This window comes from Serinus canaria, chromosome 8 (assembly GCF_022539315.1).
Source record: "Serinus canaria isolate serCan28SL12 chromosome 8, serCan2020, whole genome shotgun sequence".
NCBI classification, from domain to species: domain Eukaryota; kingdom Metazoa; phylum Chordata; class Aves; order Passeriformes; family Fringillidae; genus Serinus; species Serinus canaria.
In genome coordinates this window covers 30528711-30543158 of record NC_066322.1, presented here as the reverse complement: position 1 = coordinate 30543158, position 14448 = coordinate 30528711, and the positions used below count along the sequence as shown (strand labels likewise).

The window sequence follows — 14448 nt, the reverse complement described above, 5'->3', positions numbered from 1 at the left end:
TTTAATTTTGCCAAATTTATTATTTGAAGAATCACCCTGTGATTTTTTTTTTCAATCTGAAATATATGAGGGAAGACGGAGAATTCTACCAATTTAGCTATTTTCAAGTAGTTTATCTTTTTTAACAGTAGCTTTGAATGATGTGAACAAATGCCTTTTAGGTTTGTCTGCCAGTGGAAAAATATACCTGAGCTCGTTCAAGTGCTGTTAATGAATATTACAAAAGCAGTGATTTGTTATTGCAGCTACCATTAGTTACTGTTTTATAAATCATATGACCTGATTAAATACTGTCTTATTGCCCTGCATCTGGTAACCCGAAAGGAAAGTCAAGCAAGAGAAAGATCTCTAGCAGTTAACAACAAATCTATTTTAGGGAAAAGACCCTCTTTTTTATCCAGCCGGGGAATGTTGAATAAACATGGGGGAGAGGAAACCAAGCCCCAAACCCCAACTTTTTATTTATTTCTACAAGGAAATATAAAATTAATAAGCCTACCAAGAATAAGAGTTGGTAGATTCATGATCTGTAAAATACCTACTAAACATTTTGTGCCATAAAAACATGTTTGTGCATCCCTCTGTGATTTCCCTCAGTATTTTCTGTGGGTAGGTTTTTTCTTCCTTCTGGATAATCTCCCTTCTGCAGGGAGGAAGGGTCTCTCTATCAGCCTAGGACCTGAGCAGCCCTTTGATTGACCCCTTTGGAAGGCTGCGCATGCTGAACATGTTTGGGTATGCAGAGTTGTTATTCTTGGTCACCACAAGGCTCTTCCACTTTGACCCAAACATGAAGGTCTTCTCAATTTCTAAGTCAAACAGAAGTGGGAAGATTTTTCTTAATGTGATCCTTGGTTTATTTACTGTGTGTATTTTGTTGAGTTTTTTTTTACTTCAGCTCAGTCTGGCTTTTGTCACCTATTTACTTTCCTGAAGGAGTTGCTTTTTTTATGAGATCCTATAATTTTTTTCTTTGCAGTGGCATCTTGCAGGCCTAATCAAACTGAAGTCAAATACTCTGTATACCCATTAGGAATTAACAGCAGCAAAAGGTATGTTATCCCCAGCTGGATTTCCTGGGGAGTCTTTTCTTGCTGAGTGGTTTTATGAGCTGTATAATCTCATATTTATATGATAATCCTTTTATATGGGGTCACTGCAAAAGGAAAGGATTATCTGTTATGGTAGCACTCCCTTTTCTTACAACACTAAATTCTCTTAAAGCGTTCTGTTCTGGTGGAGGTTATGCTCAGACTGGCTTTGAATTCTGCTATGGACATATATATGAATCCTAGCTTGAGAATTCAATAAAAAATGAAGAATGAAAAGAATTTTTGAGGCCTTAGATAACTGATAAGTTAAACATGTCCACTTCCATCACATGTTGTCATTGCCATGTTGTCATTAGGGCCCACATATAATTACAATTTACCAATATAACTTCCCACAAAACCAGACATCATATCGTACATTTGGTATTTATTGATCAGCATACTTACCTGTCATCAGTAAATCACTGTGTCTCTCTGCAGGAGTAGCCTGTGCTGTGCACCACAATAACAGTGCTGCTTAGAGTCCAATTTTAATGAGGCTTGAAATTATCAAAATGGCTATTAATGTAAACCTGTCTGGCATTCATGTTCTCTGAACAGAGAGACATAATTCTCTCTCTCAGGGTTTTTTCCTAAAGAAGCAGAGAGAGAAGAAGATAAAAACAATTCTTATCTCTATTCTCTACTCCTATTATTTTACACATGTCTGTGTTGCAGGAGGATGTTCAAGGGTCAGGCTTGCTTGAATCTAATTCTCAGGGAGTCTGAAGGAAAAGTGATGTGTTTGTGTGTCCATACCCAGAAAAACAAGCCAAAATACCAATGCATTTTATCTCTGAAGAAAAACCCAGAAGACGCTGGTATTATTTTAGTATACTGTAGATCAAGTGCCTTCATAGCACATGTTTTACATAATAATCAGCATAAACTTGACCCTACACCAATGAATACACATGAATACTATAATCCATAGTTTAGGCAAATAGCTGTATTTTATATTTATCTTTTTTACTTTGTAAAACTGTAAGACTAAAACAGCAGCAAATGCAGCTGTTTTCATCTCAGCCTCTTTCATCTGCAGCAATGCAGATGGTTTTTTCTCCTGTAATGCATAGTCAAATAAACATTTATTTCCCAACAGCAAAATGCTTTTTAAAAAATATTCTTAGTTTTCCCTAAACCCCAGTTTTTAGGGTTTTATTGTGGGGCAAGGAAAACAAAACAAGGAGACTTCCTTGGGGAGGGGGAAGATAGTGCCTTGTGAATTCTAACATCAACAGAACAGTTAAACACTTTAATAATAGTATTCCTCTGCTGCCTGATTTCTCCTGTCTTCTTTAAATCTTAAACACTTGGGTGTCAGAAGAAACCCTTTTACATTTTCAATTATTCTTTTCAATTTCCCATTGAATTGTTGCCATTAGTTTGAAGACTGTGTTTGAGCTTTTGGTAGAACTGTGATTCAAGAAATCCTGGGTAGGAATCTCTTTCCATGTGCCTGTAGAGTATTCTTTGTGCATCATCAAATTAGGACTGTGTTGGCTCTTGAACATTCCTCATACTTGCTTTCCTTGCAGGACTGTCAATGTTTATCTGAAACAAAAGCAGGACAGCCAGTTCAGTCCTGACTACTGTGGTTAGTGGAGATCAAGAGCAGCAGTGGAGTCTGTGCTGCTGGGCCTGTATGCAGAATATTGCTACAAATGTGAGCGAGTTTAGCAGGATGAGTTTGGTTTTCTCACTACTTCTAGGAAGAATAAGAGAACAGGGAAACTTCAGGCAGGAGTTGTCCTGTCAACGTGGTTTGGATGGATTGGCTGCAGTGAAAGGAATAGCTGAAAATTGCTGGTATCCAACCCTGCTTTCCTCGGCTAAGAATTGTTCCTAGAGCTACAATTAGGTTCCAGAAAAAAACTGATGAGTCCAAGTGCCTGGAGGTGCACAGTACCAGTGAGAGGAAAAAAAAAGACAAAAAGTGTTATGGCCTGAGATAAAATTGAGCCTATATATCAACCATTTTTAGGAAAAGTTTTTGGTCCTTGAGTTTTCCTGCTGTAATTCATTGTTTGTAGCAGATAAACTGAAGCTCTGCAGGTGTGTAACAGCAGAAAGGTTTAGTAGTCAGCATGAGCACCAGATAAAAGGAACCCTCTGAAAATCCATCAGCTTATGATGAGTTCCATTGGTTCAGCTGGTGTTCAGCTTGACCTTGTTTGTTAGGGTGGAGAGGAGACCTCTAAAGATTTGGTTGGTGCTGATGTCTTTCATGGGTTGAGATCTTCCTCCTCCAGAGGAGTCATTTGAGTGTCCCCTTTTTAAATACTACTGTAATTTGAATATAAGATGTGTTTCATATCCTCATGAGCATGTAGTTTTTAGAGTGGTATGTAGTTCTTGTGTTAATAGCGAATATCAAGAAAATGGGAAACTGTCCTGAAGCGCTAGAAACCACACAGCCAATAGAAAGATTCAAATACACACTATTTTATAAAAAATTGCACAGCTAATTTATAATTGTCTTGATTTAAGCGCTTACATTTGATTAATGAATTTGTGGTTGGCAATATGGACATTTCTCCTTTTGTAAGTGAAAATGTGTTTCTGAGTTTCCTATAGCTGCACATACTAACAAAAAAAAAAACTGAGAAAAAAGGACAAGAATGCATTGTTGTGCCACTTGGTATTTAAAATCAACAGAGGGAACTTTGAAATTTGCTCAAGATTTGGATTAGAGGGAGTGGTTTAGTCACTTAAAGCAGCTGTTCCTCTCAGCCAACATTTGGAAATCCAGCTGATTTGGCTTTGGCTTCTCCTCCAGTGCCAGCAGGGAGGCTGCATTTTGAGACTCTATAATAATTTCATTGTTACACATAAGCCAGAAAATAATGTAGCACGAATTTTTAGTTATGTCAGCCTGCCAGAGGCAGTGGCAGTAAAAGCCAATGTTGGCTTAGTTTTGCAAGGAGAGTCATAAGCAGGAATGTTTAAAGGTCATAGAGCATGTTTGGCTGAGCAGGAATTATTTTTTTCTATAGCCATTTGTCAGGGGAAAAAACCCAGATACTTTACATACAAATTTGCTGTTTTCCTTAAAAAAAAAAAAAAAGAAAGAAAGAAAAAAAAAAGTAATGTGTCTTGAAATCTTTCTTTTCACACATTTTGCAAAGGGGACAGCACTGGGTAGAGCGTTCACTTTGCTCAGTTATATTTACTCTTGCAAAGACCAGAATGAGATATGGATATGGATATATGTAACAATGGAATAATCCAAAATATAGTGAAGTGGTATCAATGGCCTCTGGATCTGATGTTAAAAAGAAAAAAAAAAAAGGGGAAGAGAACAGATCCATTAATTTGGTTCTTAACTGAGTTGTGCATTTTGCTTGTGTTCTTGGTGGATGTAGTTGAAAGATTTGCCTGTAGATGAGATGTGGATTCAAATATTAAAATTCTGTATTTGTCCTGGTTCAGGGCAAATTTGGGAGAGAACTCCCAAAGGGTTCCTCTAGGAAATCGGATTCTACCTCCCCTCCCCCACCCGGTCCGGGAGAAAATACCTCTGTGGAGAAAAGTGGAAAAAAACTGTTTATTAAACAAGAAAACCTAAACAATATTAAACAATAAAACCCCTTGCTTCTCCAAAAGAGATGACAAACCCAGAAAGTCCCCTCCCCAGATTCCAGTTCAGCTCACTCAGTCCTTTATCAGTCCCTCTGGCGCTGGAAATGCCATGGCCCAAGCCCGGCCCAGTGGCCACCGATGCGAGCTGCTGGTGCTCTTATGGTTGTTCAGTCCAGAGCAGGTGTGAACAGGTCCAAAGAAGGGGAAAGAAGGAAAAAAACCACAGTCCAGGGAACTTCTTTGCCTCAGCTAGCTAAACTAACTAAAAGCAAAAAAACAGAGAGCCCTGTCCCGCCATCTGTCCATCTGCAGACAACGCAGTACAGGAGCAGGAATGTGTAGGAATGAGTTCAGTGTCTGAGCACAAACTGCGCGCCTCCTCTCCCCCCTCAATCCTTGGAGCAAGTCTTAAAGGTGCAAAACTTACTATTCAGCATAAACGGAACGAGACGATTGGGGATAAAAGCATCATATAGTCAACCTAGGACAGTGTGGAAAAGAGTTTGAGGGGAGGATGGATAGAACTTTTCACTCCCTTTGGTGCAAGAGGAGCTATAGGCATTTGTTGTTGGTCTGCTGTGTGACACTTCAGGCATTTCTATGAAATAAAGACCTCGTGATCTTGTAGTCACTTCGTTGGGAGCCTGGGGTTGGATGTAACTTGTAAAGAGCTTCTTGGCCATGGAAATCCTTTTCCTCTATGATTTTATCTTCTCATAAGTTTCACAGACAAGCCAGAATTCTATGTTTTCATCACTGTGTTCTGTCTTCAAGTAGGTCTTATAGATTATAGACAAATCTGTAAATATTTCAGAACCCAAATTCATATTGCCTGTCTACATGCATTACCTTTAGAGTGCTTTGGAGGTAATAGGGACACTTCTAAAGTTGTGTCTCGGCCCTACAGTTCAACCTTGCATTTTCCTGCACATGCAGGGTTCCCTAGCAAATCTAATCCCACAGTAAATCTAAGGTAAGCGCACGCTTTGCCCACATTTCCTGAAGAGCTGCAAATGCACTGGGTTTAGAGTATCTGGCTTTTTATGTGAGTCCACCTTTCCATTTGGGGTGTCATAAAGCTTTTAAATTAATTAAAATTCACTGAGTCGTGTTTTTAAGTGCAGTGAAGGAGGCATTTTAAGAAGGGCATCATTCTGATTACTGCTGGAAGCTTAAAGTGTTTTTATTTAAAGCAAACTTTGTTGCTGGTGCAGAATTCTGGCCTTTCAAATTTCTGAAGATGTTGAGCACATCTGTCCAAGGGGGTGATCACATGTGTGCCTGCTGCTCCTGCTGTCATTTTGTCTCTTTGAACAGTTTTCTGTTGAGGAATTTTTTCCTGTGCTGTAACATACTAGGTTAAGATTTTAATGGCAAAATCTTTTAAATTACAAATGCTGTTAATCTTCATGCTCTGTAATTTTTCTGCAGTTTGAAAATAATGCCAGTCCTCAGGAGTAATTTTTAGAGGCTTTTGCTGTGACTTTTTCATCACTATTTTAAAAATGTAATTCAGCAGTGATGTTCTGGACTTGTGCCCATATGAGAAATCTGGGAGAGCTCTGAGCCCTATATGAAGGAGAGGGGGATGGAGCGGGAAAGTTCAGAATTCCTGCTGCGTCTACAGTTCTTCCCATCCCTGATAATTGGAACTGCCTTCCATGGCATTTCCCTGAATTGATAGGCCATTATCTGGTCTCTTTGGTGCATGCAGGATTTCCCAAGTGAACTTTGTCGCTTTTCTGCTAATAGAAGGTGCTCTTCAGTACTCTGAGTGGGGATGTGGCAGACAAACCATGCCCTCATTATGTGTTTTTACAGAAATGACACATGATTGCAGAAATGGCAAGTTTGGGAAAGCATTTGCAGCATGCTATGTTTATTTCCAGTGTGATGTGTGCTAGGCATGTCACAAAGTTGTTTTTCATTAGTTGTGTATAAGGCAGCATATATTATGCAGCATGAGTTACTGATTTTGCTTTGTGGGAACTATTCTCAGCAATCCATCTAGGTCACAAACATACAATTACTTACATTTGCTCTTTACCATATTTTCAAAAGACTGGGACCACTGTAGCACTTCCTCCAAAGGTATCCTTTAGTAGAAAAAAGGAGGTCATTATTGCAGGGTTAGTTGTGGCTCAAAGTATAAAAAACCTAATTACCTTGTTGAAAATCTCCCCCCTAATTTAAATATGAGGTTTATGAATCTTACATTTTAAAAGGCTTTCTTGCATCTTCCAGATTTTGAGCTTACTATGCTGAGACAAATGTTTTTCTTGCTGTAAAAAATGCAGTTCCATTTCAAGGAGCTCCATGTAATTCCTCCAGAAACGGCATTCACTTATTTAAACTGTGCTTGGGAGAAACAGAAAAAAAGTGCTGCCTTTCTAGACAGCAACTTCTTTGGAGTCAGGAATCATCATAGAATTCAGGTAATATTGATGTTTGTATTTAGTAGCCAAGTCTTTGGGGGGACAAGATCTTATTGTAATATTTCAAAGCCTTTAATATCAAAGTTGACTTATCATCTGAGAGCTGAATATAAGCTTCATGAATAAGGTAAATAATGAAAGGTTCATGCAATCTTAGCTGGAAGAGACTTCCACCTCTCACCAGTTGTTTACAATGCAGTGTGACACATTTTTACTAATCTGCACAGCCCTTGGAAGTGGCTAGAATCAGATTTTACTTTCATGTTTGCCATTCTTAAACAGTAAGTTTATAAACTTGTGGGAGTCTCATGCCTGATTCTGAGAAAGAGCATGGAAGTAGTGAGGTGAGAGACTAAACAATTTAAGGAAAAATATATGTTTGAGGGCAGTATCTCCATTTTAGTGCATGTAGTTCCATTTACACCAATATATTTTCAAGCATTGAAGTTTTAGGACACCAATGCTGGTAACTTGGAAGAGATGCTTATACTTATGTTAGTAAAAGAAAGGACAAGGGATGTATTCCAGTGGGTGCTTTTCATTATGTGTCAGCCAAATTTGGAGCATGATCCCCTCTCATTGAGTATTTGCTTTTCATGGCAGCTACAATTTTGTCAAAAAACTGTTTAGTATTACAGGGCTTTTTAAAATTTAAATCAAAATTGGCTTTGATATGAGTGCTGCATGATGCTTTATAGATTTCTGCTGCAGAACAGCCATTACCTGCTCTGTAGCTTTTTTAATTGGTAATGATTTATAATTTATTTATAATTTGATACAATTCCCTCTTTCTCTGAAAAAATACATAACTAGGTGATTATTTTCTCAGGCTTTTGATCAGTCTGACATAGTCGAAGAAATATAGAGCAAGAGAAATACTGACACCACTGTTCAATAGTGGTAGCAACTCTCTAGTAACTTTCCACTAAAAGATTTTTTTTCCTTCTTGTGAGCTATTAGCCTTCTCTCTGTAAAAACTCATAAAGCTTGTGGTTATGGGGAGTGGGACTCTCTAGTTCTTTTAATGATTTTTTTTTCTCCTTACAAACTACTTCTGAGTCATATTTGCTGTTCCTGATGCAGATAATTTTTCACCTGTCTGCAACTGCACTTGTATAGAATGAGTGACAATCTTGTCTGTCTCACTGAACATCATCAGGAGAGCCGTCTTATTTCCATTTCTGATTATTTGTCTTTAGCATTAATCTGTAAAGCAGAAAAAGCTCTGCCTGATGGGGAAGCTGACACAGAAGAAAACCTTTTTACCTTTTTACTTTCCTTTAACAATCAGGAAAATATGAAGGGCAGTAAGGGAATAGGTTATGATGATCTGTATTAATGCCTTTTTAGTAGCTGTTGTTCTGATAGTAAAGGTCTTGCTGCACTGATTTGCAATATGATTGGATTTGCTGAAGCACATCTATTACACTGAAAAAAAACCAACAACCTTTCCAAAAATAACTAAGGCTTTATAGCTGGGATTCAAAAAGTGAAATTGTAGTGTCCTGTGGGAGCTATTTCATACTTATCCTACACTCTCCACTGTGAGTGGCTCCCCTCACCACCATGGTTCAGAAATCCTCATCCAGTAGTTGGAAACACTGTCTGGATTTCTACTCCTGACTTTCACTGAAATGGCAGTTTCAGGGGTCGTCAGGTGCTCCTTAGTATTGCCGTGGGGGATGTGTCCCAAGAAATCAGTTCTGTGTCTGATCTGATACCAGCAGAAGGCATTTCGGATGGAAGCACGCCATCACCCCAATGGGACATATCCCCAAATTCCTGGCAGTGCTTGGCCCCCACAGAGCCTGGTGGCACCTGAGGACTTGCAGGAGCCACTTGGCCATGTCTCTTATGCTCTTCATGAATATTCACCCTTTGCCAACAGCCTGAATTCTTTTAAAAGATGGACCAAATATTTGGCTTTCTAATTCTTCCTAGGTCCAAATCTGTACTTAATCCAGGGGTGAGTTTGGGCTATGCCTGTGTAACATGGAGGGAGGTCCCGGTGGGACATGCCAGCATACATCCGTGCGCTGTTGAGGAAGGAGCTGCCAGAAGCTGCTTGGCTGGGGCAGCTGTGAAGGTGTTGCCCTCTTTTGCATAATCCTGAGCTTGCAATGAAAACCTCCACTGTGAATTTTGGGGGGTTTATTTCTCTACTCAACTGCGTGGACTGCAGAACATAAGATTCTTATCCTTACTTATTTAGAACTGATCCCAGTTTCTTCTGGTCTGAATGTCTTGCAAAGCCAGCAAGTATTTGGACTCATTCTCCTAAACATAGAAAATACGTGAGTTTTGAATCTGCTGTGCTGAGCTGTGGCTTTCTTAAATAAAAACGTATAATTTATACATATGGCAGTGCAATCAGTTCTAACAGTATTCTTATTTTGTACATCTGATCTTTATCTATGAGTCATTTCTGAAGCATTTGACCAAAATATATTTTGTAAAATATGAGAACTTAAAAAAGGCAAATTACCAGGCAGTCCAATGGATGATTCTCAGGGAAGAATAGAAATGTTAATAATTTTCCCTCTTTGCTTCTCCAGTTATGAAAGGAGATTGAAGGTTGAGCCTGACCCAAAGCAGAATGAAACTAGAAGTCTTTTTTTCCCCTGAAAGCTCAGGGTGACCAGGATCAAAGATCAGAGCTCAATGTAAACTGGACAATGCTGAATAAGTTGCTAAGTGTCTGAGATTAACATGGATATTTGTCCAGCATGCATCTCAAAGTCAATAAAAGGCATATAAAACTTGCCTTTATATGGATATGATATCCATAAGGGAGGGTGTAGTTTATTAGGATGAGGCAGTTGTAAATGTTTGTCTGTAAAAGACAAAATAAAAAAATCGGTTGTGACAAGGGGTATGTTTAGTGCTTCTTCTTTGGCTTCAAGCAATGGCAAATGCTGAATTTACATTGGACTGTAAGTTTGTATAGGCCTGCCTGAAATCAAAATAGCCTTATTTATTTAAACTTGGAGTTTCTTTCAGATTCGGGATTGACCGGCACTTATTATAACTGTGACCAATTTTTTCCTTCCAAATGAAGCGCACAGTAAAACACAGGACAAGGTTCTATCTCCCAGCTTTCTGAAGCTGTGATTTGCTTCCTTTGCCTTGAGTGCTGTTTTCCTTGTTTACCTGAGGTCTATATTCAATATTATATCAAATTAGGGTCTTGCCTAGTACATTTCCTGCAGGGTATTGAAACGTCATAACTTTGCCCAACTGCTACACTGCAACTCCTGCTCACATTCTCTGCAGCCCTGTGGGGCTGCCAGTGGCTGCTGCCTGCTTCAGAATTCTCTCAACTATGTTCTCTGATAGGTCTCTGTGACTTTTGAATTGTTCTACTAGAATTTACTCATCTCACCCTCTGCCTAAAAGTAACTGTCTAAAACTACACAATATTCCATATTTAAGATGAAATTATGCATTAAATTTCATTTATGGTTATTATTTGTCACCTTATTTTGGGCTATATTCTAGGCTATATCCAATGCCCTCTATTTTGAGTGCTTTCATGTTGCAATCATTCATTTTCTATCCACCGAGATGTAAATGAAATGCAGTCTTTGTGGCTTTTTTGAAACCTGGAGAAATTAATGTAGGCTTCTTGCTATACAGAGATTCTCAAGAAATATTAGATGAAGCAATATTAAGTAATCTAGTTCAGCTACTTCCATCTGAATTTGAAGTGCCAATTATTAATTTTTTCTTCAGGTGACGGCTGCATGAAGCGACTTTTGTGTAAGGAAATGTTATTGTTCTGAGGAGCCATTTTAATTTGAGTTAGAGGCTTTAAACTTGTTGAGAACACACATTTTCCAAGCATACACATTCAGGGCTTTGTGGTTCTCTCTTCTTTGTAAGTCCAACTCATTTCCTAAAAGACCAAGGAAGAGGGCATGCTGATTTTTATCTTTACCAGTGCTGATTCGGACCATCTTTCCACTGAGGCATAGTCTATGTTTCATTAGTCTGACACTGTGTTTCTGCTGACAATGGTCTTAACCCTAGAACAAGAAAGGAGCAGTACAAAAGCTACAGCACACCCTGGAGCAGGGTGCTAGTTTTGGATCATTGAACTCCCACATGTGCAGCCTGTTACCTGTCACAGTGTCCTGTTAGTGCTTTGTCATCTGTTGTAAATGGTAAACTACATCTTAACTACTTAACTACTACTGAGTCTCCAGTTTTGCAGTGTTCACATGACTTGGATCATGGAACTCTTCTCACCCAATATTTATGAAGCATAGTGTCCTTCCTCCTTGCTTGTTCTAACGAATTATTGCAACAAGGCCACAAGCTCTTTAATGTGTAGGAGCTCTGTGTTGCCTGCAGGACTGGTAATCAAACAAAAAGCCACATGGCTACAACTCTTTTGCAGAAGGAGTTGCCTGACTGATGAGAAATTAATCTAAGTGCTGAAGTTATTAATGTCTGTAAAAGATATAAGCAGTGCTGATCTGGAAATGACTGTTTAACTGTTTTATACTTTTTATTGGAGAAATATAAGGAAAACTGGTTTGGTATAGTAAAAAAAAAAAGTCTATTTAGCTTTCATATTACAATACACATTTTGATTTCTGACCACCCTTATTCTGTGACAATGATTCTGTAAACTACCAAATGCCACAGCTTTTAGTGCACAGCATAACTTTCATCAGAGAGATACTGCTATATAAAAGTTCTAACTGATTGCCCATGTAGTGTTCACACAGAATTCCCAGAATCACTGGGTTGGAAGAGATCTTCAAGATCATAGAGTCCAGCCCATGCCCTAACACCTCAACTAAACCATGGCACTGAGTGCCACATCCAGGCTTGTTTTAAACATCCCCAGGGATGGCGACTCCACCATTTCCCTGGGCAGACCATTCCAGACTTTAGGTCCTTCCGTGAAAAACTTTTTTCTGATATCCAACCTATATTTCCCTTGATGCAGCTCGAGGCTGTGGCCTCTGGTTCTGTCAGTGCTACCTGGAGGAAGAGCCCAGCCCCAGCTGAGCACAGCTACCTTTCAGGAGCTGTAGAGAGTGATAAGGTCATGCCTGAGTCTCCTTTTCTCCAGGGTAAACAGCCACAGCTCCCCCAGTGGTTACTCACAGGGTTTGTGTTCCCAGCCCATCTCCAACCTTGCTGCCTCCTCTGAGTGTCTCGAAGTCCTTCCCAAACCGAGGGCCCAGAATTGGACACAGCACTCAAGGTGCAGCCTCACTAGTTATTCAGATTATTTTGCACTGACTACTACACAAAATATTCACCTATATAGGGTCAAATCTGGGTATACAACAGAAACATTTCTAATGTGAATGCCTTTGCTATGCTGAGAACTTTACATGCCAAGAGAAAAAACTGGTGTTTCCCCCACCTATGCTACATTTTCCTGATAATATTTCAAAGTGCAAAATCTCATACTTACAGAAACTTCTTTTGGGTTATTTCCTTTGATTAAAAAGCTTCATTTAGTAGTTGCATTTGCAAGGGTATGTTTTCAAATTTCTTGACTTGCTTTTTTGTTTTGTTATTTTCTCTTAGTGTGAATGGTCTTAGTACCCACTGTCTGTGCTGCTCATAATAGTGCTTGACTCCTCTTTTATACATATCACAGGCAAACGCTGGCTGTGGTTTCCATCAGAAAAAGCTCCTTTGCGTTCCAATGCTCCACTGATAGAGCCTGTTTACATTGAAATTATCTTGGTATCTCTACTGCTCAGTTGTAATGACATGAAGCTGTACATTACTTCATTGGAATCTTGCATATATTGTCCAAGTCCTGTGACCAATTTTTCCATTCCTTTATCAAAGTTCTTTTTACGAAATCTGCAGTCCATGTTGAAATGAGACAAAGAGCATGAGTACCCTTGTACTGAAACCAGCTTTCTTCTTACAGGCAGCATAATGACAGCACTTTGAAGTGCTCTGGGAAGAACCTTTTTCTGCTCAGACCCATCAGTGTCAGGCTTTTATCTGCTCCCACCTGGCCAACCTGCTACCTCACAGCATCTAAGGAGTGTTAAAACTTTTTAAACTTCTGTGAGGTCCTCTGTCATTTTTCTTATAGCTGTTGCCCAGGTTATGGCTTTATTTTCAGTTGGGACACATTTATGCTTTGGTCGTCCTTCTCTAGCCAAGTGTTTGAAAGGAGCCATGCAGTGCAATAGCACAGAAGTTGCTGTTTGTCAGTGGAAGACTGATGCTGACTGATAAGATTTACAGTGGTGCTGGGGCTTTGAGAGTAAGCACTGGCTCAGCTGCTTGCTGCAAATTAGTCACAGCAGGGGATCTTTCTGGAGGGCTTTCTGTCCTTCCTGGAGTGGTTGTGACTTGGGATCTCTGGGAATTTGCCATTGCCTACAAGGCACAGAGTGACCCTGTTGGGAGGGTAAGGTTGGTCATGTCCCTGCTCCCTCTGACAGCCCAGCTCTGTGCTGTGATATCTTGCAGTCTTATCTCTCTGCTCTAGCTCATTTTTCTTTCCTCTTACAGAGCCTCCCAGGCAGAGCACAACCCATGTAAGATTGGAACTTAAGCTGAGGTTTGAGCCTCCAACAATGCAGTACACTCATTTATTTTATTGCAGCTCACCCTGCTGGTACACAGGCTTTGTGTATGAGTTGTGTATCCCTTTTCTCACAGCACTGCTTCTGCTGGGGAGGAAATGTGTGTGGTGTGCTCACTTCCAGCAGGACCTGGTGGCAGAGCAGGGCAGCATCACATGAGACCTTGGCCTGTGCTTAGGGAAGGGCAAATATCACAGTGATCTATTTTCTATTGACTGCTATTTCATTAAATCTCATTTTATATTCATTGCAACTCTACACAGGATTTTGGAGTATTTTGTTCCATTTCTCTAATGGGAATGGGCAGGAGCAAATTAACTTGAGCTGATTGTTCATATAATCACAACAGTGAGATGTTTCAAATTTGTTCTGTGCCTCCTTATACTTCTAATGCTTCATATGCAGGCAATTATATACTAAAGTATCTGAGGGCCAGAACTTGACATATTAAAATATGTCTATAAAGAATTTTATTTGTAGAACTCCTTAAATTTAAAATAAGAAAAAAACACCTTGTTAATAATTGTGACTCTGGAAAAGTTACAGAATGAAAATCTCAATTATGTCAATAATCTCTCATTATTTGCACCAGTATTTAACTATTTGAGATATATATTTATATATTTAAAGAAACCTTACATGGGCTTGTGCACATTGTTTTGCAAAAGCATAATTACATCTTATTTTTTACTCTAAACTTTATTTGCATTAAAGGAAAGTTCATCTAAAAATCTCATTTTAAAATGAACAATAATGAACTATTTA

The 14448-nt window shown here is 39.2% G+C and overlaps 1 protein-coding gene across 1 annotated transcript; it reads right to left on the bottom strand.

Moving 5' to 3' along the window:
- Positions 1 to 2447: 2447 nt before the first annotated feature.
- Positions 2448 to 9782, bottom strand: RGS13 (regulator of G protein signaling 13). The gene is given in 5 exon segments (XM_050977779.1): positions 2448 to 2645; positions 5306 to 5472; positions 6708 to 6769; positions 9317 to 9385; positions 9748 to 9782. Coding segments are annotated over 4 exon segments (492 nt in total). The 5' UTR covers positions 9382 to 9385; positions 9748 to 9782.
- Positions 9783 to 14448: the final 4666 nt, after the last annotated feature.